Source organism: Stegastes partitus, unplaced genomic scaffold, assembly GCF_000690725.1.
Source record: "Stegastes partitus isolate 25-593 unplaced genomic scaffold, Stegastes_partitus-1.0.2 Scaffold109, whole genome shotgun sequence".
Taxonomy (NCBI): domain Eukaryota; kingdom Metazoa; phylum Chordata; class Actinopteri; family Pomacentridae; genus Stegastes; species Stegastes partitus.
Window position 1 is genome coordinate 769,658 of NW_007577840.1, and position 22,263 is coordinate 791,920.

The 22,263-nt window shown below is 41.9% G+C and overlaps 3 protein-coding genes across 6 annotated transcripts in view; 1 reads left to right on the forward strand and 2 right to left on the reverse strand.

Annotated features, from left to right (window-relative positions):
* Positions 1–1,248: 1,248 nt before the first annotated feature.
* On the forward strand, positions 1,249–8,361 carry eva1c (eva-1 homolog C (C. elegans)). 2 transcript variants are annotated; one of them, XM_008277888.1, is made up of 8 exons: positions 1,249–1,806; positions 3,268–3,467; positions 3,772–3,895; positions 4,062–4,214; positions 5,713–5,856; positions 6,480–6,557; positions 6,638–6,736; positions 6,824–8,361. In XM_008277888.1, the coding sequence occupies exons 1-8, from the start codon at positions 1,692–1,694 to the stop codon at positions 7,186–7,188; spliced, it is 1,278 nt and encodes a 425-aa protein (XP_008276110.1). In that variant the 5' UTR covers positions 1,249–1,691; the 3' UTR covers positions 7,189–8,361. The 2 variants fall into 2 exon arrangements, with proteins under 2 accessions (XP_008276110.1, XP_008276111.1); XM_008277889.1 differs by having other exon boundaries at positions 6,446–6,557; positions 6,824–7,046.
* On the reverse strand, positions 7,231–11,303 carry cfap298 (cilia and flagella associated protein 298). 2 transcript variants are annotated; one of them, XM_008277886.1, is made up of 8 exons: positions 11,202–11,303; positions 10,806–10,955; positions 10,366–10,533; positions 9,697–9,764; positions 9,443–9,601; positions 9,047–9,178; positions 8,827–8,922; positions 7,231–8,739 (listed from the first exon to the last, which is right to left on the reverse strand). In XM_008277886.1, the coding sequence occupies exons 2-8, from the start codon at positions 10,942–10,944 to the stop codon at positions 8,629–8,631; spliced, it is 873 nt and encodes a 290-aa protein (XP_008276108.1). In that variant the 5' UTR covers positions 10,945–10,955; positions 11,202–11,303; the 3' UTR covers positions 7,231–8,628. The 2 variants fall into 2 exon arrangements, with proteins under 2 accessions (XP_008276108.1, XP_008276109.1); XM_008277887.1 differs by having other exon boundaries at positions 10,806–10,952; positions 11,202–11,295.
* A 1,269-nt stretch (positions 11,304–12,572) lies between these two features.
* The window catches only part of LOC103354501 (synaptojanin-1), a 29,790-nt gene continuing 20,099 nt past the window's right edge, over positions 12,573–22,263 (reverse strand). For both annotated transcript variants that reach the window (XM_008277892.1, XM_008277891.1), the window contains 5 exons: positions 22,028–22,156; positions 18,931–18,980; positions 18,625–18,814; positions 17,741–18,081; positions 12,573–16,369 (listed from right to left, as the gene is read on the reverse strand). In XM_008277892.1, the coding sequence (XP_008276114.1) occupies positions 15,350–16,369; positions 17,741–18,081; positions 18,625–18,814; positions 18,931–18,980; positions 22,028–22,156 (1,730 nt within the window). In that variant the 3' untranslated portion in view covers positions 12,573–15,349. The remainder of the gene's footprint in view (positions 16,370–17,740; positions 18,082–18,624; positions 18,815–18,930; positions 18,981–22,027; positions 22,157–22,263) is intronic.

The following is a 22,263-nucleotide window of genomic DNA, read 5'->3' on the forward strand; positions in this document are numbered from 1 at the left end:
GGAAATCTTTTGAGTTTGACAACAGAATTCCACAGGCTTTGGAGGGATAACGGCACATGAAAGCGGTTTGGGAGCCACTCCCTGGGTGCCTAAAGCTAAGGCACAGAGAATGGAACCAACTTGTCCAGTTTGTATGCAAAATATCACCCTGCAGTTCCACCTCCTCCCCCTCCTGCCAGCCCTCCCTCCCCGGAGCTGAGCGTGGAGACCCCAACGGTCTCTGTCAGTTTGACTGTTGTAGGTCTGCTCTGCAGTCTGACAAGGAGATTGAGCGGTTACCATGGAGTGGGTCATGGATGTGCATGGGCCCGGGAGCAATTTACCCAGTAGGCCCCCAGCTTTATTGAAAGGCACCATGCGTGGGGCATGAATAGTTTATGAAAAGCAGAATCAAAATATCACTCATTTAAAAACTGATGGGGAGAAAAAAACAAGCAATCGGCATTTAATCTCATCGTTGTGATCTAATTCAAGGGTTGCTGTCTTGATGAAATGTTTTGACAATGTGCTCTCGTAGTGTTTTTCTGCATTTGAAGAGTTCCTTTACAAAAACAGATAACTTCATCTTCAGAAAGCTTCAGAAACCCCACTTTTCCGTCGTCTACCTGAGACAATATCAATCAAACTTATCTATTTTTTGTCATTTATCTGTTTTTGTCACTGAGTCAAATCCACTCCAGTTTGATTGATGTTATCGCACGCAAACAACAACAACAACAAAACAAGTTTCCTGAAAATCTACAAAAAGAGAGTTGTCTGTTTTTGCAAGTGAACTCCATTTCTTCTTCTTTTCTCTCTATATATATTATTAATTTTGCTTTGGAGAGATATAATAATCTGACAAATATGAACAGAGAGGGCAGAATGCTTGTGTTTGAAATAAAACTTTGATACAAGTTTTTTTAATTGCACAAAATTAAATAAAGAGAAATCTGGTTTATTGATGACATAAATCTATATGACAAAAAAAAAAAACTGATTGGTGCCTTTTGCCTAGTGAGGCAGAAGGAAGAGAAAAGCATGAAGTGAAAGAATGAAAGGCTCTGAGGAAATGAGCAGAATGAAAGCACTTTGCCATAATCCAGAAAGTAAACATGTGCCTCATGGAGGAGTAAGAAAAAAAAAAACTCAAAGCGCCTCCAGTGCGTCATACCAGTGAGTGTGTCGCCCCTCTTCTTCCCTTTAAAATAGTTTTATCTGCCACGCCCACATCATGATTCCCACTCAGCTGTTACTGTAAGTCGCTCTCAGTTTCCACATGCACCCATTCACAAATCGTTGATCAGCAGCAGCAGCAGCAGGAAAAGTCGGATTTGGAGACTCACCACCACCACCACCACCAGCGGCAACACCACGCGTCGGATTGATCAGCTCGTCTGTCAGTTTTTGAGCAACTTGTTGCGCAGCTGTTATTCCCAGCCTCCTCTGTGGTCCATTTTACTGCAGCGAGGCGGCTCTTGTTCAGCAGCCGACAGCCGCTCTCATGCGCTTCCATCGGCTCCTGGTGTTTTTCTGTGAGATGGATGAAGCGGTGACTTTCTCACAGTTTCGGTGCGTTTAGGCCTATAAGAGAGATGAAGCTCCATGCCGCGGCCTCGCAGGATCATTTCACCTTCTTGTGTGTTTTTTTTTTTCATGAAGTCCTACAGTGAATTTCTCGAGTCTCTTTAATATGATCAAAAGAACAGGGGATGCGAGTCATGAGCTGGACGCGTCCTTGCCACGGACTGGACTGGAGCCACAGCCTCATCTGTCTGACTTTACTCCTGTGGACCAGACGCATGAATGGACTGGCTGACTTCTCAAGTAAGATGATGGTGGTGGTGGTCCTGTCAGGTCAGGATGAGAATGTTTACAGACCCCAGGAAGGGGTTTTGTCCTTAGAAGCTGTAGGAAAGTGTCACTTATAGTAGGTGTGCTGTGGTACCACACTCTTCTAGCTGGTGTAATAATAGCTGCATGTGGGGGCAGGGGTTAAAAAATAAACTTCTGTTTGTCATGCTGATGTATGGTTACAGATAAGGTGGCTCATAAAATACCCAAAGATCCCTTTTGTTGTGCGGCACTGAGCTGTGCACCTGTCTGAGATGAGATCATGTAAAAGACAAACTAATGAGTAACATACATGCCTGTTTTGCACTCTGCAGTGGCTGTCAACAGACATATATCTACACTGGATTAACAGATGAGCATCCATCTCTTTATGTCATTAGATCAAGACTATAGCCATTCTCAGCATTTTTTTTGTATAATGAAAATGATATTTTGATGTTTTATCTAAACTCTCTTCTGAATCTTGCAGGATTCATTTTCTTTAAGACAAACAATGTAGCCTCATCTACTCTTAAGATAAACAACTCATACGTCACATTTATCAACACAAAGATGGGTCGTACCTGTTGAATGCCAGCTGGTGGAATTTGCCACCCAGGAAAAAGAACAGACAGTCAGGCAGCACTGTACTGGTTTCAAAAGCAACATGAGACACCAATGAGAGCGCCAGGGAGGTCAAATAATCTGATCCGCAACCACAGATGCATTACACGTGTCACCAATACAGGAAGAAAATGGTGACTCTACATATTATAGATGTTTTACAATTTCTACAAACAGGGTGTTTTTCACACTACTGCACACCTCAAATCTGTAAAGATATTTCACCGTGCAGAATGTATCCTCCAACAACTTGCTGGTACCACTTTTGAATCATGCTGCAGTTACATCATTGCTCACATATGTTTTATTTTCCTTTCAGTCTCTGGTTTGTCACTGTGCTTGTCTCTTATACGCTCTGTGTAAACACAGCCTGCATGTCAGCCCAATAGTTCCAGAGTTTTTGGCCACGTCTGTTGGTTGCAGCTGAGTCAGATTTGGTTAATTTTTCTAATGGAATTGCAAGTTGTGCATCATGTATTCTACTGCAGTCGGAAAGTTGAAAATCTAATATCTCTGGCTGTGACACATGATGTAATTTGAGTGATTTTTAAGCATAAACATGCCTCTAAACCCACTGGTAGGTTGTGGAGTTCAGGAGGTCACATTTCTTTTTCATTATGTAATTTTTTAGTATTAACTGTGTGTCTACCCTGTTAAGTATAGCAGTTGCCCCTTTTGGTTACACAATAAACTATCTTGGAGATGCAAGAACACAACTAAACTCAGCTTCATTTGTAAAATTGATGGATCATTCCTTTATTGAAAACTCAGATACATCATCAGTAAATTCCCATGTGCATTACAGCCTAACCAGTGCGATTTGCCCATCAGACTACCTGTCCAGGATCATCACCAGCCACTCTGCTCACGCCTGTGACGGACAGCCTCTGCGACTCCACTGTCCACGTCACTCCACCATCTCCGTCCAGTCGGCCTTCTACGGGAGCGGCGAGGTGCGGCTGTGCAGAGCAGACCCAGACCTTCCACTCAGAGGCCACAACCACAGCTGTTCAGCTTTTACTGCTCTACAGGTGCATTTTATGTGTATGGGATATGCAGCACTTTGCACTCTTACTGGGTCAGTTCTTAATAGGTGGGTGTGCACTAGTTTTAGATGATGTAATGGAGTTGAATTGTCTCCATGTGTGTTTTAGCTTTGGAGTGAATGCCGTCATGCAGGTTTATAGAGGCACAGCCTGCTGTCTTCCATTTGTCAACCATTTAGTGCATCGTTCCTTGTTTGCATCTGATTTGGTTCTCTTTTTAAGCCCTTGCCTCACTCTGGATTGCCATATCAGATCCTGTGTATTTGTTGACCGCCTCTTCATTGTGCAGAAACTGTTGTCGGAGTGTCAGAGCCATAGAGATTGCCAGCTGCCTGTCAATCACCTGCTGTTTGGGAAGGACCCTTGCCCCGGCACAGCCAAATACCTCCATGTGCACTACAAGTGTAAACCCAGTGAGTTCAGCAGCTCACATCTCACTTGTCCCTGCTGTTTCAGCTTCAGTTTCTCTCACACATTCGCTGGAGAATGAGCGTGAAATAGCTGCACACCTACACACGGTTTCTCACACCCATCGGACCCTCCACCTCCTCAACCTTACTATTTTCCCCCCTCATTCAGCTGAACACAAAAGACATGTGGTATGTGAAGGAGAGACCATGGTCCTGCGCTGTAAGCCCCCCAGGGTGCTGAACATCTACGCAGCTGTCTACGGGCGAAGTCTGGGTCAGACGGACACCTGCCCTTCACACCTGACAAGACCACCCCCATTTGGTGAGTTGATGTGAGTTTTATACTGTCAGACAAGTTTTGAAAAAAGTCTTCATAAACCAATGGGAATTCTGTTTATTTCACTACTTTACATAGTGAGAGATGACAGAAAGTTTTAGCAAACAGTTAAACTGGTAACATCTACTAATGGCTCTCACATGTGTTTCCTTGTTTAATTAGTGTAAGTAAGCACAACCATCACTATTTTGATTAGTAGCATCTGGTGGCCTCATGTGACACTGATACTGTGACGGTGAGACAGAACCTTAAAACCCTAAAAGGTATTCTGGCATCTTTAATTGTATCACTTACCAGCTTTACTTTTCCTGCTGAGGCTTATCAATAGAATTATGGCAGGTGGTGACATGAATAGAAGTCCTATGGAAATGTCAGCGCCAATCTGTTCAGTAAAGTCTGAAATTTGCTTTAAAATACAAAAATAAATAAAAAAAGATTTATGGGGAACATGACCTTTATACACACAAGCAAACATAACATGGTATTGTTTTTTTTATTTTTATTTTTAATGGCACACATTTTCACATGCCTTAAAAAAACAGGTGTGTAAGTAAGGACATCGATAATGGCTGCATTCCATTTGTCTCGGCCAGTGTCAGTGTAAGTGGCTACACCTGTGCTTTTCCTGGCATTGCAACTCAAACAGTGGATGCGTTCCAATATCCAGACTACCGTCCTATACAGTGCGCCCGAAAAAGATTTAGTAAGTCCCAATACATAGCATGTCAAAATGCAGTCTGCCAAAAATACCAGGATGTCTTACTACACACGGTTTCATTTTGCAGCGTGCTTCTCTGGCTATTCTGACCCACAATCCTTTGCACATTAGAGGATACCTCACATATGTCACAGTGTCTCCTTCAAGTAATGAGCTTGAGCTGCCAAGAGTTCACAGACAGACTAGAGCTAATGTCACACTGCAGACTGTGACGGATACATGAGCAAGATGGTGAAAGCTGAAGGGGCAATATAATGGCAAAAAAAAAAAAAAAAATTTCCAATTGTATGCATACTGAGTGTAATAATATGTACTTTTTAGTGGCAGCTGCAGTCCATACTAAAAGGAAAATAAAAACATATGCGATCTGGAATGCAGGGAGAGTGTGGTCTGAGACAGTAGTTAAATTTCATTGTGATTTGATTCAATGAAACTTTACAATAATATGATACAATGCTTTAAGGTAACTTCATTATCTGGGCATTTCCTTATTTAAAATTAATAAAAACAATTTAAAGATTAAATATGACATTGAACTAACATAGATGCATTAAGTTAATTATCTGCTTTGCTGGATTAAACAAACAAAAAACAAAAGGCCGACTGTAGAAAGAGGGAATTTTATTGTAGCTAAACTTCAACCAAACTCCTGTAAAACGTTGAATCATTGTTATTGCAGCCGACGTGCACATCAGTGAACACACAAATGTGGTGCTTTCTATTCAGTAAATGAATCTCTATGTGTCTCTTTGCTCCTCCCTACAGAGTGTCTGAACCACGAGGCTGTACACTTGGTGTCCAAGTCCTGCTACAACAAACAGAAGTGCGCCGTTGCCGTGAGCAACCAGACCTTTAGAGACCCCTGCTTTCCAGGAACCAGGAAGTACCTCAGTGTGATCTATTCTTGTGGTAGGACTCTCTCTGCTTCCTCATTCACAAAGCATAATTACAAGTGACGAATCAGTTTCAAAATGGGAACCGCCTGTCGTTGATGATTCACGTCATGTGTGCTTTTGTTTTGGCCTCTTTGATTATGTGACAGTTCCTTCAGCGAACGTTTGTACCTTCCTACTGTGAATTCTTATCTGCTGATCCCAGCCATCAGCTGCTCCTATCCTCTCACACCCAACAACACAGTAGCAAGGAATAATAAGCTGTGACTCAGATTTGCAAGCTAAAGTTGACATCCTGGTAAACTTCCTGCAATTGGCACAAATGCCAGTGAGGTCATCCAGCAACATTGTTCATGTATCATAATTCGTAGTTGTGACTTAAGCCTGGTGTTGAAAGAATTCCTTTGGCACTGTTGGCTTGATCTAGAGCAAAACAATGCGTGGTAACCTTGTAGGCCGGTTATTAATACAATCGGACAGAAAGTATTCATGATTGGAGAGTGTAGTGCTATTGTGGGACCAGTTTGGATGGAGGAGGTAACTTGCTGACAAATGGTTTGCTGTAGATTCACCAATACACAGCTACTGAGTCAATTTGTTTGCAGCAACACAAAGACTCTTCTGTCTTCTTTCAAATAGTACCACAGACTTTACTGAGGGAAGCAGACCCGAACATATTCAGCTCCACCTCATCTCCCACCGTGGATACAGAGAAAGGTAACGCCATCATGAAGTTTGTGGTAATTCCATCTTTTTAAGGTCTTTTCTCCACATCATACTTGTCATTTTCACAACAGCCTCTACTGCACATCCGGAGGAGCCTTTTTCCACAAGTCAGCCCGACAGCTCAGGAGCTATGATGAGCAACTCTCTCCTGACTTATGCCTACATCAAAGGTAATGTTTTTTTTTACATGCATACACTTGCGCAAACACATCCAGATCCATGTTTTGTTACAACTCTTCGCCATATTTCCCACACAGAGCACCCAGAAATGGCAGCGCTACTGTTTACCTCCAGCGTGTGCGTTGGTCTTCTCATCACGCTGCTGGCCGTGTCTGTCCGAGTGACCTGCAGAGGGCGGCAGCTCAGAGATCAAAGACTCGCACCCAAGTCTGCTAGCCAGGAGGAGGATGACGATGAGGACGATGATGAAGATGATGATGATGATGACGGCGAGGGAACAGAAAACTCTTTAATCTCAGCTGTTGACAGGAAGGCGCTGCACGGCTGGGAGGAGGTGACTTATGTGAGCGAGGCGGCCGAACGGGCCGAGAGGATTGAGCGGAGAGAGATGATCATGCAGGAGATCTGGATGAACTCTTATCTGAACGGCAGCTCATGTTAAATCCATCATGGACCAATGGATGCTATTCTGCATCTTCAGGACTTTTTTTTTTTTCATGATGCAGGTCTTTGCGATGGATTATTGATGCCCCGAGAAACGTTTTGTTGTGTTTTGCAATTTCATGCTGCAAAGAGGGTGGGCATTGGGCATTAACGTGGTGCATTTATTCATCATTAAATGAAGCTCAGATTTTAGGCTAAAATGTTGTTTACTACAAAAAGAGCAAAATCACCGGTGAGTGGCCATGAAGCTCTCACGTCATTAAAGAACATTACTGATTCATTGTCAAGCAGCTTCAGAGCAGCTGTACTGGTGATATAAACCAAAGAACATATCAGGGACCATGAAAACAGCGTCAGCTCTAATCCAAAACCGCCTTTCAAAATCAGGATTAAATCAGAGAAGATGTTTTTTAAACACATTTTAAATAAATGTTTTTTTTTTATATATTTGTGGTAAACAATTTTTAATGCTCATTTTAAAAAAAAATGGCAAAAGTCATTTTGATTTGTTTTGACAGACAAAAATAGGCAATTACAATGTTTTTAGTCCCTGTAGTATAACTACATTAGTGGTAGTTAAACTTGGCAGCTATTTACAAAAGAGACTATCTAGTTCCACCTGCCATAACTGTCTCTTTAAAGAGGCGTCAGATTTGAATATACAGCAGTGAGAGTTATCCTCGCATTACATGTTGAAGGTTTTTTATGCAGTATTCCTTGAAACTGGCCACACCTCTTTGAATCACGGCACCAGCGCCACCCACAGTTTCCAGTGTGTGAAACAGTCTGACCTCTACAGCTTGCTCGTCCCTGCTGGGGTGACCATCTACTGCTACGTAGCACCTTCCTGCCTCAGAGCAGCACCGACTTTCAGAGATGCGTGTGCCACTAATAAGAGACAAAGAGAGGAAAGGTGTTGCATCCTTGTCCCTGCACTCCAAGGGAAGTCATGGGACCTTTATACATAATTATTACAAAATGTAACAACACTGTGTATAGATTACACTGGAAAATGTCAAGTTTTATTTTTCTTTTTACACGCAGAAAAAAATTACAGATTATACTTTTTTCTAACTTTTGTTTGCACAGCTTCAATAAAAATGTGTAAAACAGTAAAGCAATTCGAGGATCAAAATTTTTTTCTAATAAATTGGGTTTTTTATGACATCAACCTCTATGTGATATTATTACCTGTTCTTTCATATATATATATATATATACGTGCAGCTCAGTTACAGTGTATGGCAGTTGTTTACTCTAGAAATACATGTACTTCCTGCAATAAGATCACATCAGCTGTACATATAATTTTCTTTGGAAGACCTCGAATAACAACAACTGGAAGCTGATTTTAGGATTGCGATAAGGCATCTTGGCCAGCTGCATATAGAGCTCTTCCGTAAGCAGCTCCGGTCGGTATTGTGAGTGGTACTGGCCTTCATCTTGGTCCCCATTTGATATTTGTGAGGCCTTGAAACTGTTTTTTGAGAGCCCCTCTGTCTGACCACTCTGAGTCCAGGTAGCTGTCATCGTCTGCCTCCTCAAGTTTCTGAAAATGTAATGAGGAAAAGGTGAGATGGCATTTCCAGCCCAAACAGGAACATGGAACATAGAGTACTGCTTTGCCTTTCCTCACCTTGAGCTCCTCTTGCCTTCTGTGGTAATGCATCATCATCTGTTTCTGCTGCTCATCCGTGATCAGGGGCTCTCTCGCTGGTGCCCCCTGTCCTTTCTGAAGTGCATAGCAACAACGAGATAAAAATTACCCTCAAAAGCAACTAAAACATAAAACAACACACATATTGTCTCTCCCAGGAGACAAAACATACTCGTTTCAGATTGGTGAAATTACTTACCTTTTGTATTTTGACCACAAGCTTTGTCTTTTCATTTTTGCCAATGTAGTCCTGCAATTTCTTCCCCCTCTGCATCTCTTTGGCAGCCCACCAGAGCTGGCATTCGTCCTCCGTGATCACCTGCAGAGAAGCCTGAGGTACAGAGACAGATGGTGAGGGCAGAGGTAGAGGAATGAGGGCAAAAGGAATTAAGCAGACAGTGAAAATAGCTTCACGAACCCCGAAAGACAAAAAAGAGAGACCATTTGAAAAGAAGCAAAACCTCTAATGATCCTGTTGGTGACTCAAGATGTAAATAATCTTCTTAAAAACAATAGAAACTGTAATCTAAGCCTTTATTGTTTACTCAAAACTATGTTTTGTGGCCAGCGTCCAAAAGCTGTCTGAGCTGTTTACCTGTGTTCCTGAAAGGTCTTCCTGGTCCTCAAACTCCATCCTGATAGGGTCATGAGGAGGAAGCCCCATGGGGTACACAATCATGACTGCACCCCTCAGTTGATCTAGCGCTTCTTTTACCATCTCCGTAGTGACACAAACACTAGCTTGAGCTTGTTTCTGCAGGAGGAGGAAAAAGAGAGATTGAATCAATTTGTGACTCTTTTGGTGAATACAGCAAGAAGTGATGATCTACTGTTCTTTAAAACACTTACTTTGGAGATCAGGGCCTTCGCCTCCTCCACTGTTCGCATCAACACCTCTTTCATTTTATCATTTGGAGCTGGTGGAAGGTAAAGAGATTTTTTTAATGGCATGTATTCATATAAAATAAAAGAAATACTAAAATTAAAGCTGCAAGCAGCGTTGGTCGGGTCGTTGGTCTGCGTTGCAACTTCATGCCCGTCTGACCGTTCTTCAAGTTAAACCTGCTTTAAGTTGATGGAGCCATGTTTTTCTCTTTGCTCAGCCTGTCAGTGAGTCGCATGAGCAGCTGCACTGAGCAGTGGCAGCTCATGAACTTTAACGGCTCGCCATTCGAAAACCGTTTGAGAAACGCCAAATCCCTTCAGACCTTTTGTACATCAAGGCCTTCTCTGTCTCCTGTGCGATTTTCAAGTTGATACGATTTACGGTGTCAGACAAGATAATGTTTTTCCAAAAGATGTTTTTAATTATTTATTTATTTATTTATTTATTCCACAGGTGTAAGCAGAGTAAAGCTATGTCCACATATGTTAGATTTTGCAATTCCCATTCCAAACCCCAAACAATGGCCAAAAAATGGACCACAGGTGTCAAGGTTTTTCTGACAACATTAAACATGCATTTGCTTGTATTTACTGGTAAACGATGACATTTACAAACAAGAGCCCGAGCCTCACCTTGTCCGTTCCTCCTCCCAATCTCATCCTTTTTGAATACTGGCCCTCCACTGGGGATGCAACTGTCTTCCCATTCATCCTTCAGTTTCAGCTCCACAACCTGCTCCTCTGTCAGGCCCTGCATGTTGGGCGGCAGTGCGATGCCATGGTCTGCCAGCTCTGGGATCTCTGCACAGAGGAACAAGCAAGCCTATGTCACTGCATCCTCCAAGACTGAATGATTGTATTGTTGTTGTTAGTGCAGGACGAAAATGCTCTTGTACCAATATTGATGTGCAGAGTTAAAGTCTTAGCCATTCATTTACAATAGCATAACTAGGCTAGTAAGACTCTGCCAATAAGCAGCTCTCTTTGTAAACAATAATAAGCAGGAAATGTGAGCCTGCTGAAGTTTCTCCTCCTTACAGCGAGTGCAGGCAGCACTGGGGATATGTTTTCACCTGAACACAATCTGTCCACTTTGAGTCTCCCGTTGTAAATGGCTGTAATTTGCTGGATCACCGTCTCCAGAGGCGCGTCCACTGTGGTGTTGAAAAGAAACTGGCTTTCATCTCCACGCTTCACATGCAGCTGCACCATCCTGCCACCTGCTAAAAGAGACGTTTAAAGGATGTAAGTTCACCCCTTAATACACGACGACTTTGTCTGCATAAAAGCAGTGCCCGGGAACGTTGGAGAAACAGAGTAACCATAGCAACAGAGGTGTGTGGACACTTCTAGAAAACATCAAGCTAACATTAGCTTCTAGCTAGCTGGCTGAGGCAGATGTTTACATTCACTGGCACAGTCTTGTTAACATGTCATTTCTCCACAGAGGCAGTAGTGAAGACACTAACCTGTGTGGTAAAACGACAAACACAACACGTTTCTTCTACTGTTCAGACTGGACTCATACTTTGTTTACAACCGGTGGCATGACTCCTCAATGAGGTCCGCTCACTTCTTCTACTGAGCTCCGTCAGACAGGTTACATTAACGCAGTGTTGCTTTACTGCCCCCTAATGGCAAACAGTGGTAATACAGTATTTTGTGCAATGAAGAAAAAGGACTTGCTTGTATGAAACTGACTCCCTAAATTGTTCTATTAACCAACCATAAAATCTACAAGTGTGCCTCCAATTAACTCAAATGTTGTCAATTAACCTATCAAAAGCTTACAAAGCCATGACATCATCATCTCGGTTTTCCCAAATAGTTTGAAGGCACAGTAATCTTAGTGCATATAAACTTTTTTTTTTTATTTTTTTAGAGAAAATAATAAAAATTTCTCTAAAAACTTCTCTCTCTCTCATTATTCTGGTGTTTAGCAAATAGGAATAATATAGGTAATCCTAACTGACCTAAAACAGGAAAAGTTTAGTCACAGTTAATGTCAAACAGTGAGAAAAAAAAGATTATGTGTCTTTTTATAGTGTCTGTAAACTTCTGATTTCAACTGTATTTGTCATCTACTGAGAAAATCTGAACTAAAAGATGCTCAGTACATGCACACCTAATTTTGTTTCAGCAACATCTCTATAAACAATTTCTTATACAAAGACCCTATTTATTTATTTATTTGTTTTTTTTTTTTAAATCTTCGCTATTGTATTAACTTATTAACAGTAATTTTAAGCTATTGTTAAGGACATTTTAATGGTATAGTTAACTGATAGATTAATGGATTTAAAAAAAAAAAAAAAGAAAGAATGTCTATTTGGATTTCTTTATTGGTTTACAGTGTTTTTAAGGGGAAAAATGAAGTTGCATCATCTGGTAAGGGATATACCATATATACATAATATCCAGAGTAATTCAACACATTTGCTGACACTAGTCTTAAAAAAAAACAAGATCGTTCTAAAAAATAAGTAGCATTTAGGAAATATTATGACCAGATTATATGATTAGAATATTTTCAAATAAGAGTAAACTCAGTATTTAGGTTGGTATTCGATATGGTTACGCAATACAGATATCTAATGAATATTTGTTTTATACTGATAAAATCTGAGGTAAAAGATTAAAATACTGATGCCAAAACAAAGGATTTCAGTGCTTGTGCACCTACTTCTGTTGTAGCAACAAACATCTCCATTCACAAATGGATGGTAAAATGTCTACACAACTGAATTTTGAGTCGTGTAAGATCCATTTACAGGTAGGACTGTGTATAAATTATATGTTGTGCAATCAAGTTACAGCCTGCAGTCAAAAATGACAAACACTTGTGTCAACGTACATTTATTTTGCATACATACAACATAAACTGCTTCATACATAAATGTGCCATCTGCTGTGCACTTAAAATATGGAACGTTGGATATTAACATGAATTACAGCTTCATGTTTTGCACTTTAATACATACAGAATATGTTCCACAACACAGACTCTTATTTACTATGGATTATAGCCATAAAAAGGGACACCAACCTCACAAAAGGAGCAATTTTGTTGCCTATAAAATCTCATCTTGAACCGTGACATGACACAAAGCGCTGGCTAGTCACCTACTGTTAATGCAGATACAGTATCTACTGCGCACATTTGGATAACACAATAAATGCATTTAAGAGATGACACTGACATGTAAGCAAAGGCAGCCTGATACACTTGCTTACATAGATAGCTACTGCTTCTGATGCAGTGAATGAAGATTTTTTTTTTTTGTCTTATTTTACATGTGTTTAAACAGAGCGTAGAAGCTTTAGTTAGCTGGGAGTTTCTTAAGTCTGATGCTTCTTCTTCTTCCGTGTTCCATCAAATTGCTTTTCAGACATTTAAGCCGGTAAAATAATTTCCGAGGGCTGGGGCAAACAGCGTGTGTTTAGACTCCAACAGCTGGCGTGTGTTGTGTCGGGGAGGATGGTACGACCGCTGATCTATTGCCCTGTCAACATGAATGCCGACCATCAGCAGTGAAAGTAGGTAGTACAGGGTGAAATACTGACACATCACCTCTGACAATACCACACACACACACGCACATACACACACACACATACCTCAAGAATGGTAAAGATATCAGAGAGTTTCAGTAACAAACACCCTCAACTGGAGGAAACAACTATGGGTTAGATATCACAAGTGGATCTGCAAACGCTGAGAAGAGTTTCACACCCAACATTCAAATCACACTACTATCTGAGGCCACACTGCGCCTGAGAAAGACAACAGTAAACTGGAAATGTTATCTGGTGATGCATTTGCGCCTGAGCATACTGTGTAGTTCAGTCAAGGTGGTGAATAATCTGTTAAGTGTTGCTACAAGGGAATTCTCATTTAGGTGGTGCGTGCTTTTTGAGAAAAAAAAAAGTCCTGCCTTGTATTGTTAGCATTTTCGCATACAGTGAAGCCTTTCCGTAGCCGCTGGCAGGCAAGAGAGAAAATACACAGTTACAGCCATGAGCGAGTGAATACAGTGGCTGTTAGTTCAGAACCTGTAAGGAAATACACTGCTTGTACTGAAAAGAGAAGACTTCCTAAGGGAACAACTCTGGTATTCCACTCTTAACTCTGTACACACACCCACATCCAAACACAAACACTGTTAAACACGACAAAGGACGATATGCACCTCAAATACATTACATCACTTCTCACCACAGTAACGATAGTAGATTATTTTAGAGTAAATGCTATTAGAAATGATAAGCATGACTTTTTCCAAAAAACAAAACGTTGAAGTAAAAAAAAAAAAGTGCCCTCTTGTTATTATGGATGGCAGGTGCTCGCTGCCGTGTCCACAGACCAGAATCACATCGTCTTCGTACTCTGAGCAACAGTACACACACAAGCACACCACATTCTCTGAATTTACAACAGTATGGTTGGATGCTTTGGATAAATCTAGAAGGATCCAAACACTGCAGAGTGGAGGGAAATTAAACAGCGCTCACATCTGTTCAATCTGCAGGCCCTCAATTGATGCCATCAACACACAATACAACCTGGAGAGCACACACAGCATTTCAGTGCATATCAGTTACTTTGTGCAAACCACTAACATGGTCATCACGTATACACACATTTAGCGAGTAGTTTCCATATTGAAAACATACATTTATACATAATCACTATGTATAGGTTTTTGATATAGAGCTACAAAATACCTCCAGCTGAGCATAACCACCTATCAACAAAAAAAAAAAGATGACTGAATAGAGAAAATACGTAATGCCTTACTGTCATGTGGATGAGATATTACAGAGCATCAGTCCTGTGGCAGTGAACAGTTTGACTGACTTGGACTCGTGCTGTTCAATTTGACACTGTGGTGTCAGCAGCGAGGCGATGACAAAACCCAGTGCAAAGTAAAGTACATTCATGGTAAAAGCAAGCACACAATGTCACTTTTAAATTTGCATCCTCGCAAGTCAAAGCAACCTGATTGCTGCATGCAGCAGCAAATGTGGGGGCAAATGCAAAACCTGCAGTGTGTAGCCTCCTGCTATGAGACAAAACCAAGAAAGTAGAAGGTTACCATTGACCTCTGAGAATTCCACTCTGATGAACAGATCCGTCAGAATGAGGGATATGAACCACAGTGTGTCAGCAGATGTAGTGACTGCGAAGGTACACAGATTTAGGTGAAACCTTGCAAGCAAATGCAGCGTGCTGCACAGCCACACAAACGTGTCTTGATATTGCACAGGTGGTTACACACGATTTGTGCGTATAGATATAGTTTATATAACAATATATGGTAAGACACAGGCACATGTTTGCTGCCATAAATAAAAATAAACGTCAGAACGATTCATAGTAAAATAAGTGTTAATATCAGGGAACAAGCAAACATCTCTGTCGTAAAGTTAGAACACACATTTAGGCTCACTCACTTCTCACGTTACTGCTCCAGATATAAATCCTTTCCTGTGACTCAGAAGGGGATTGGTCTATTCTTCTTAAATACTGTCTCTTTTGTACATACACACACACATATACACATTTATCATAGATCTATACATATCTGGATATGCCCTTTATATGTGAAGGGTGATCCTATCTTTCCGTCGACTCCCTTGGGAACAAGCAGTTGTCACTGGGTCCCTCTGGGAGCCTTTTGTTACTGGTTGCAGTTCTATCTGGGATGGGAGGAGGGAGCGTAGGGAATGCTGCAGGGGCAGAGGACAACCACTTGGGCTCTGAGTCAAACACAGAGCTTGAAGGCTGAGTCTGACTTTGGGACAGTAGAGAACTGGAAGGGAAGACAGGGTTCTGCTGTGTTTTGGTTGAAGGTGGAAAATCCAAATCATCATCAAAAGTGACCCACTGCTGAGCTGGTTTCCCTCCTGGGGGAGGTGGCTGGCGACGAGGTGCAAAGGCAAGTGGAGTGGAGGAGGGCGGAGCCAGAGGCAGGGCAGGGGCGGGAGACAGTTCAGGGGCGAGAGGGAGCAGAGGAGCTGGTGAGGGATTAAGACTGGATGATGGTCCAAACAGGGAGGTGGTCCTGTGGAGCTGGGAGGTGGGTGCAGCTGCAGGGGTGGGGATGAGTGGTGGATTGAGAGCAGACATGGTTCTTTGAAGGTTTGCTGTTGGGGCTTGATGCTGGAAGCTGAAGTCTGGGGTGAGCGCTCGCCGCTGCTGATGCTGCTGCGCTAGTGGGCCTGTGAAGGGATTGGTGCTGCTGGGTCGGGCGGGCAGCAGGTCAGTCGGGAGGGGGCTAGGGGAGGCACGCAGCGTCTCCTGAGAGCGACTGCGAGACGGGACCGGGGGAGGTGGGAGCAGCGAGGAAGCGAATGGTGAGGGGGTGGAGAGTGAGGAAGAGGAGGAGGAATCGAAAGCCTGCAGGTCTGATAGAGCAGAGGACTGGGCAGAGAAGGATGAAGGGAGCGTGGTGGAGGAAAACGCAGATGGAGGAACGGAGGGGGGAGAACGCAGAGAAGAGCCTCTGGTCAGGGACTGGGTGGTGTGCCAGGTAGATGAGGAGGAGGTTGAGGAGGACAGGAAGTCAGATGCAAGTGTGTCAAAGGGGTCGGGCTTCCATTGTGCTTCTCTTTGGATTCCATTCAGTCCATTGGTCTAAAGAGGGACAAAACATAGAAAATGCCATTCAGTAATCATAACAAATGCTCTGTCATTATATCAACCATGTGCTGTTACTGCAGTGTTCATCTGACTAACTAATGGACCACGCGTTTTAAAACAAAGTTTAAAGATACCCTTTGGAGCATATTTGTCAACAAAAAGTTACATATTTCCATTCGTAGTTTCTTAAAACAGCATGTTCATTCATCACAAACCCTAGTGAAAGCACCTTTGTGCTAATTAAGCATTTGCATTGTTTCTATCAATGTTTACATCTATGAGCAGTTACCTTTTTCGCCGCCCTTTAATTTGATAAAAATGGACAATCTTTGAGGTGTTTCACTCTTTATAACAACTGACAAGTGACATGCAGTCCTAGCTAGCAGCTCATTAAACATGTATGGCCGTTGATCCAAATATTGTAGATGTTGCTATTTCTCTCTTTATGGCTTGCATACACTGCCCATTTACATTACTGCCCTCCACTGGGTACCTTTAATCATTTAGAGACACGATTCTGTTTATTTACGAAACTGACTACTGCTGGCAACGTGTGTATGTATCACAGTCCACATACAACCACACTATATCTAATACAAATGAATGAAAAAAAAAAAAAGTAAAATCAAATGATGAGGTCATTGCATATGTGCTCACTGTCAACACCAGAAGCACAGCGAGCCCATATGAAAGGACAAGTGAAGGGAAATGGCCCAAAAAATACAACATTGCATTTTTATCCATATTTTCAGGTCATTTATGGTTTGATATGTTGACGAAAGAATAGAAGTGAAAATAAATAATAATCCATTTTATGAGGCTAAAACAAAAAATGCAAGGCCTTGCAATTGACTAAAAATATCCAGGGTAAAATAACTTGATGTGAAAGGTAATACAATCAATTACAAAATAAGAGGAGGAGGTTACTGTGTGTAATGTATGAGACATAATAAAAATCAGAGTAGAGGATTGTTGTGCTATGGAGGATGAGACAAAAAAAAGTGGTTTAATATCAAGTACCTGTCACCCTGAGGGCTTCTCCAGCTTGTGAGAAAGAAACAAATGTATCAGAGAGACAAAAGCAGGAAGAATAACAAAGACAACTAAGCGCATCTAATGTGAGACAAACAAGAAGAAAAAGAGGCTTTTTTCCCTATTGTTGCAGTCTCCACCTCCTACATCTGTCATGATTAAGTGCTGCAACATCTTGTCTAATCAGCAGAATTTAAACAAAAATCTGTTGAGCACATCTTAATGCAGTGCAAGCAGAGAAAATCTCAGTACACTCAACCAATAATTATGTTAGTGTTCTTTGTTCAGTAACTGAAGTTCCGACAATTTAATGAAAAGGAAGTTGGCACCAACCTGTGCAGCTGGGGCTGTATCAGACTTGGCAGCATCAGGCGGCAGAGCATGAGAGGAGCGGGAACGTGGTGGGGGTTTAGGCGAGGCTAGACCCTGTTGAGGCCCAGAAGGGGCGGCGGCGGCAGCAGCAACAGCGGGGGAAGCCGCTGCTTTAGGAGCTTGCTGTGGCTGGAGAGGAGCTGGAAGTGTGGGCTGCATCGGTGGTGGGAGTTGAGACTGAGATGAAGGGGCAGCTGGCTGAGGCTGCATGGGTGGCTGCATGGGTGATGAAACCTGGGGTTTCCCAGCAGGAGGGCCTGCAGGAGGAGGTCCTGAGGGTGGAGGACCTAAGGGAGGGGGACCTGAAAGAAGAAAAAGAATGCTTAAATTCTATGTTTAAAGATTTACAAGCTTGTATATTTTCTAGGCCTATATCTGTTCATGATTTCATGGCCCCTCAAATTAGCCTCAGCTACAGAAACAAACAATAGTAGCTAGATTTCATTGCTTTTTGTTCTTAATTACTCAACACATCAGCTTTTCGAATACATTTATACGTCTTCAAACTTTATTCTAAAACATGCATGTGGACAACAACTGACTGAACATCAACAAATATGTTCACTACAAGTTTGAGAACTTGGACTTTGATGGATAACACAGACTTCTGAAGTCATAACAGTACATAGATGAAAATAATTCCCAAAAAGCTGCAGGACTCCTAGCCTGACTGAATGTCATTCTTGTGCTCTCTGTACCACATTTACTCTCTGTACCTACTGAATAAAGACAAAAACAAGAACAGAGAAATTTACAAAAAGCTTCATATCTCCCTTTAGTAATATTATATCATATAACTCTATTATAATGGTGTACTGCATTCCATGAAAACTTTTTTTTTTTACCCAGAGGCAGGTCTGTTGGTTTGACTTGGCCACTGGGCACAGGTCGTGGGGCACCGGGGTGGGTGTCTGGAATCGGCCGAGGGGCCCCAGGATGCACCTCTGGGATGGGCCTGGGTGCTCCAGGGTGAGCGGGAGGTGGTGGGCGAGCCTGAGGGGGCATACTGATCACTCCAGCTCGAGGAGGAATATTCTGGAAGATGAAGAATGAATAGAGAATTGCAATTAAGAGGTTGGGTAAAAAAATAAAAATAAAATACAACTGTGAAATAATAACTTCTGTGTATAAATGATGCATTTTAAACTCACTGGTCTGGAAACACCGCCAGGTCCAGGAGCTCCGGCTGCCTGGCCTCGACCTGAAAGAGACAAGCCAGGCACACAACTGTTTAAGACAAATTTGGTACTATTAAATATTCATCACGATGGCTGCGCCCTATCGGTAGAGATGTAAGAAACAGCAGGAGCATTTAAGATGAGGTTCAAGCAGATGAAATTACAACTTCAGCTTACTGTACTAAATCCCAAACGAGTACACTGCCAACCCACCCCAACCTATGACAGAACAAATTCCCCATGGCTGACTTCATTATTAATGATGACTCAGTCATTCCTGAGCTGCAGGAGGTCTAGAAGAGAGGCAAGGCCTTGTTCTGTGAGCCAACTGCTTACCACACAGCAAGCATACTCCTCTTCTTTCACTATTCTCTCTTTGAGCCCCTCTCAGAGCCTGCGAACATTTTCCCACGCCACTTAGATGTCTGCTTCTGTGTAATACTTCACTGTACAGTCACCAAACGTAAGTCAACCCTGCTTACCACACACACCCTTACTGTGACAGAGGGATTCAGCTAACCACAGACACCATACAAATAGGTGAGGTGCAGACAGGTCAAGTCATCAATAAGCTGCGCAACCAAACCCTACCTTCCACCCTAGGACAGGCATATTTTGTGTCATGATTATAGTAAACAGAGGGATAATCTCACCACCACATCACAAGGAGAAGGAAACTCCACACAAAGATTGACTTTCATGGAACAAACACAAACCTACATAACTGACTAACAATCATTTGTCTTCATTTGGTACATTAATGCCAAGTGAGACTACGTCATGCTTTGTGGCACTCACCTGCAGGGGAATCTGGTCGAGGAAGAGCAGGGCTTTTTGGTCCTTTGCAGCACAAAGGAAACCAAACCACATTACTGTTATACACAGAGTGGCATACTAGTCACAGGAAGCAGGTGCTCCCAATGACGACACTTCACGAGAAGCACTGGGAAAAGCATATGATGGCAATAATGCAGCAAAGCAGAGAAGCACGAGATGATCTGACCATCTACCTGCCTGAGAAGGATTTCCTCCACTAATCATAATGGATTACTGTAGTCAAGTAGACTTAAAGACCCTTTTAAGTCGGGACCAAAGAGATTTTCCTTTAAATCACATTATCTCCCTCGTTATGAAAAGACTATAATGACCAGGCCAGTACGAGTCCACAATGATAAGGTGCACACTTGCAATATCTGTGCTGGTTATACTGACTGATCAAAGTAGCCTTATTTTTTTATGTTCTCCCTTTTTCACAAGTTATAATATTTACTTTCAGAAACCCCCAAAATTTTATACTGTAGTCTCCCTGAGGAAGAGACACTTCACACTAACATGGTAAAATAAAAGTAGTATATGCAGTCAACTATCACTCAATATTACACGTAAAGGAAAAAAAGATAGTTTTCTTTCAAGAAAAGACAATTTGTGTCCAGTGGCACAGCATTCCTTCCTTATTCTGCATTTAAATAAGCTAAATATTCTTTGCAACAGGCTACCAAACACATCTTTTTCGCACACACAGGCACAAGACTAAAAGGGCTAATAGGAAAGCAGAATTTGTCAAAGGTAAACCACCAGTGATAAAAAAGCATCAATAACATTGATGACCCAGTATTGAGACTACAGGGATCAGATGACATGTAATAACACAGCTCCTGGCCAGTTACCTTCACTGCCTCTCCTACCAAGCAGTGGGCTGGGGCATGGGCCAAAGTCTTAAAGCCAAAGAAGGGACATAATATTTTCAAAGTAAGGTACAGCAGAAAACATAAAAAAAACAATAGATTAAAAATAAAACATTTAGCTGCAGTGTTGGTGCTACAACATAAAAAAATACATGGCCTACCAGTTACATCCACATTGAATTAATTTAAATACAAGCAACAATGTCTAAGAAAACTTAACAATATTTTCATAGTACTCACAAGGAAAACACAAAGGAAGGATAGTTCTATATTACCAAATACAAATTTATACCAACCAAAATCACATACTATGGGGAGTACTTGTATGAGGCACAATCAGCACCGTATATTGAATGACCTAAGTAGTCATTCACCACTTTTCAATTCCTAAACCTCACAAATGCAAACTTAATCTAATTCGTCTAAAAACTGAAGCTAAGCCCTCATACCATCCAGTTATGTGTACATTTAGTCATGTGTAGGAGAGGCTTTAGATTATACTGATGTTTCAGTGAAACAAATAGTTAAAGTGTAATACAATAAACTCTTCAGTGTTCTATGCCTTGTGGCAATGCCACTACCCAAAGAAAATGCCTGCTGGGCTGAAGGGAGCGCAATGAGAAAAAGAAAAATTGGTGGGCTGGCTGTACAATGTAAAGTCAAAAGTCTGAAATACTCCAATAAACTGTTAGTAGTCATACATGAAGTCCGAAGTCCGGTTGGACATGCTCAAGCACATCTCTATGACAGCAAAGCTATGAATTAAATATACTTTGCAGAGCCATTGTAGCTTTGCATCCAGGAAGAAACAGTTTACATGAGAACTTCAGGCATTTCTTCCAATCAGAAAACCCTCATCCCACAGAAAAGCTGTAGTGTTATGATCTGGCACTAACCCTTTTATGTAAAACTATAGTGGGACATTATTGGCATTAATGATGTGTTATGGACATTTTGTGAGTTATAGCACATTGATTGAACTGAAATGAACATTTGAATACAACACAAAGACTTTGTAACAGGTCACTGAGGCAGCACTAATCTATTGTGCTTCTCTACGTGTAGCTCAAATGGAAAATAGCAGCCGCTAGACCAAATGCTTCAGCAATGTAAGCACATAAGCACATCGTTCCACAGCAATTACTTTACCTGCAGAGTCCTTTCTAACTGGTAGAGGGCTCATGCCTCCTTCATGGATGAGGCAAAACAATGGGATAAAGGTGAAAATGTTAACACCTGCCTAAAATATCTCATATTGCACCATGCTGAAAAATTAAATATCCAAACTTCCAATGTAGGATTTCATTTCGCTAACCAAGGTTACAGGCTCTTGCTAAAAAAAAAAAATCAGGCTTTAGTCAAAAAGATTAGGAATGGTACTGTACCTGAAGGTGGTGGTGGACGTTGAGGTGGTGCGGGTCTAGCTGGGGGCGCGTTAGGACGAGGGGGAGGCGGGCGTTTTGGCTCCATGCCTTGAGCTGTGGGGGCACCAGGCTGGAAATCAACAGGTGGTCCTGGAAGGGAGAAATATATAAGATAGGGCAAATGTATTTATGAAAAGGGAGTGATTCATGTGACCATTCTTCCAATTATTTTTGGAAACAGTGTGACTTCCCACTGA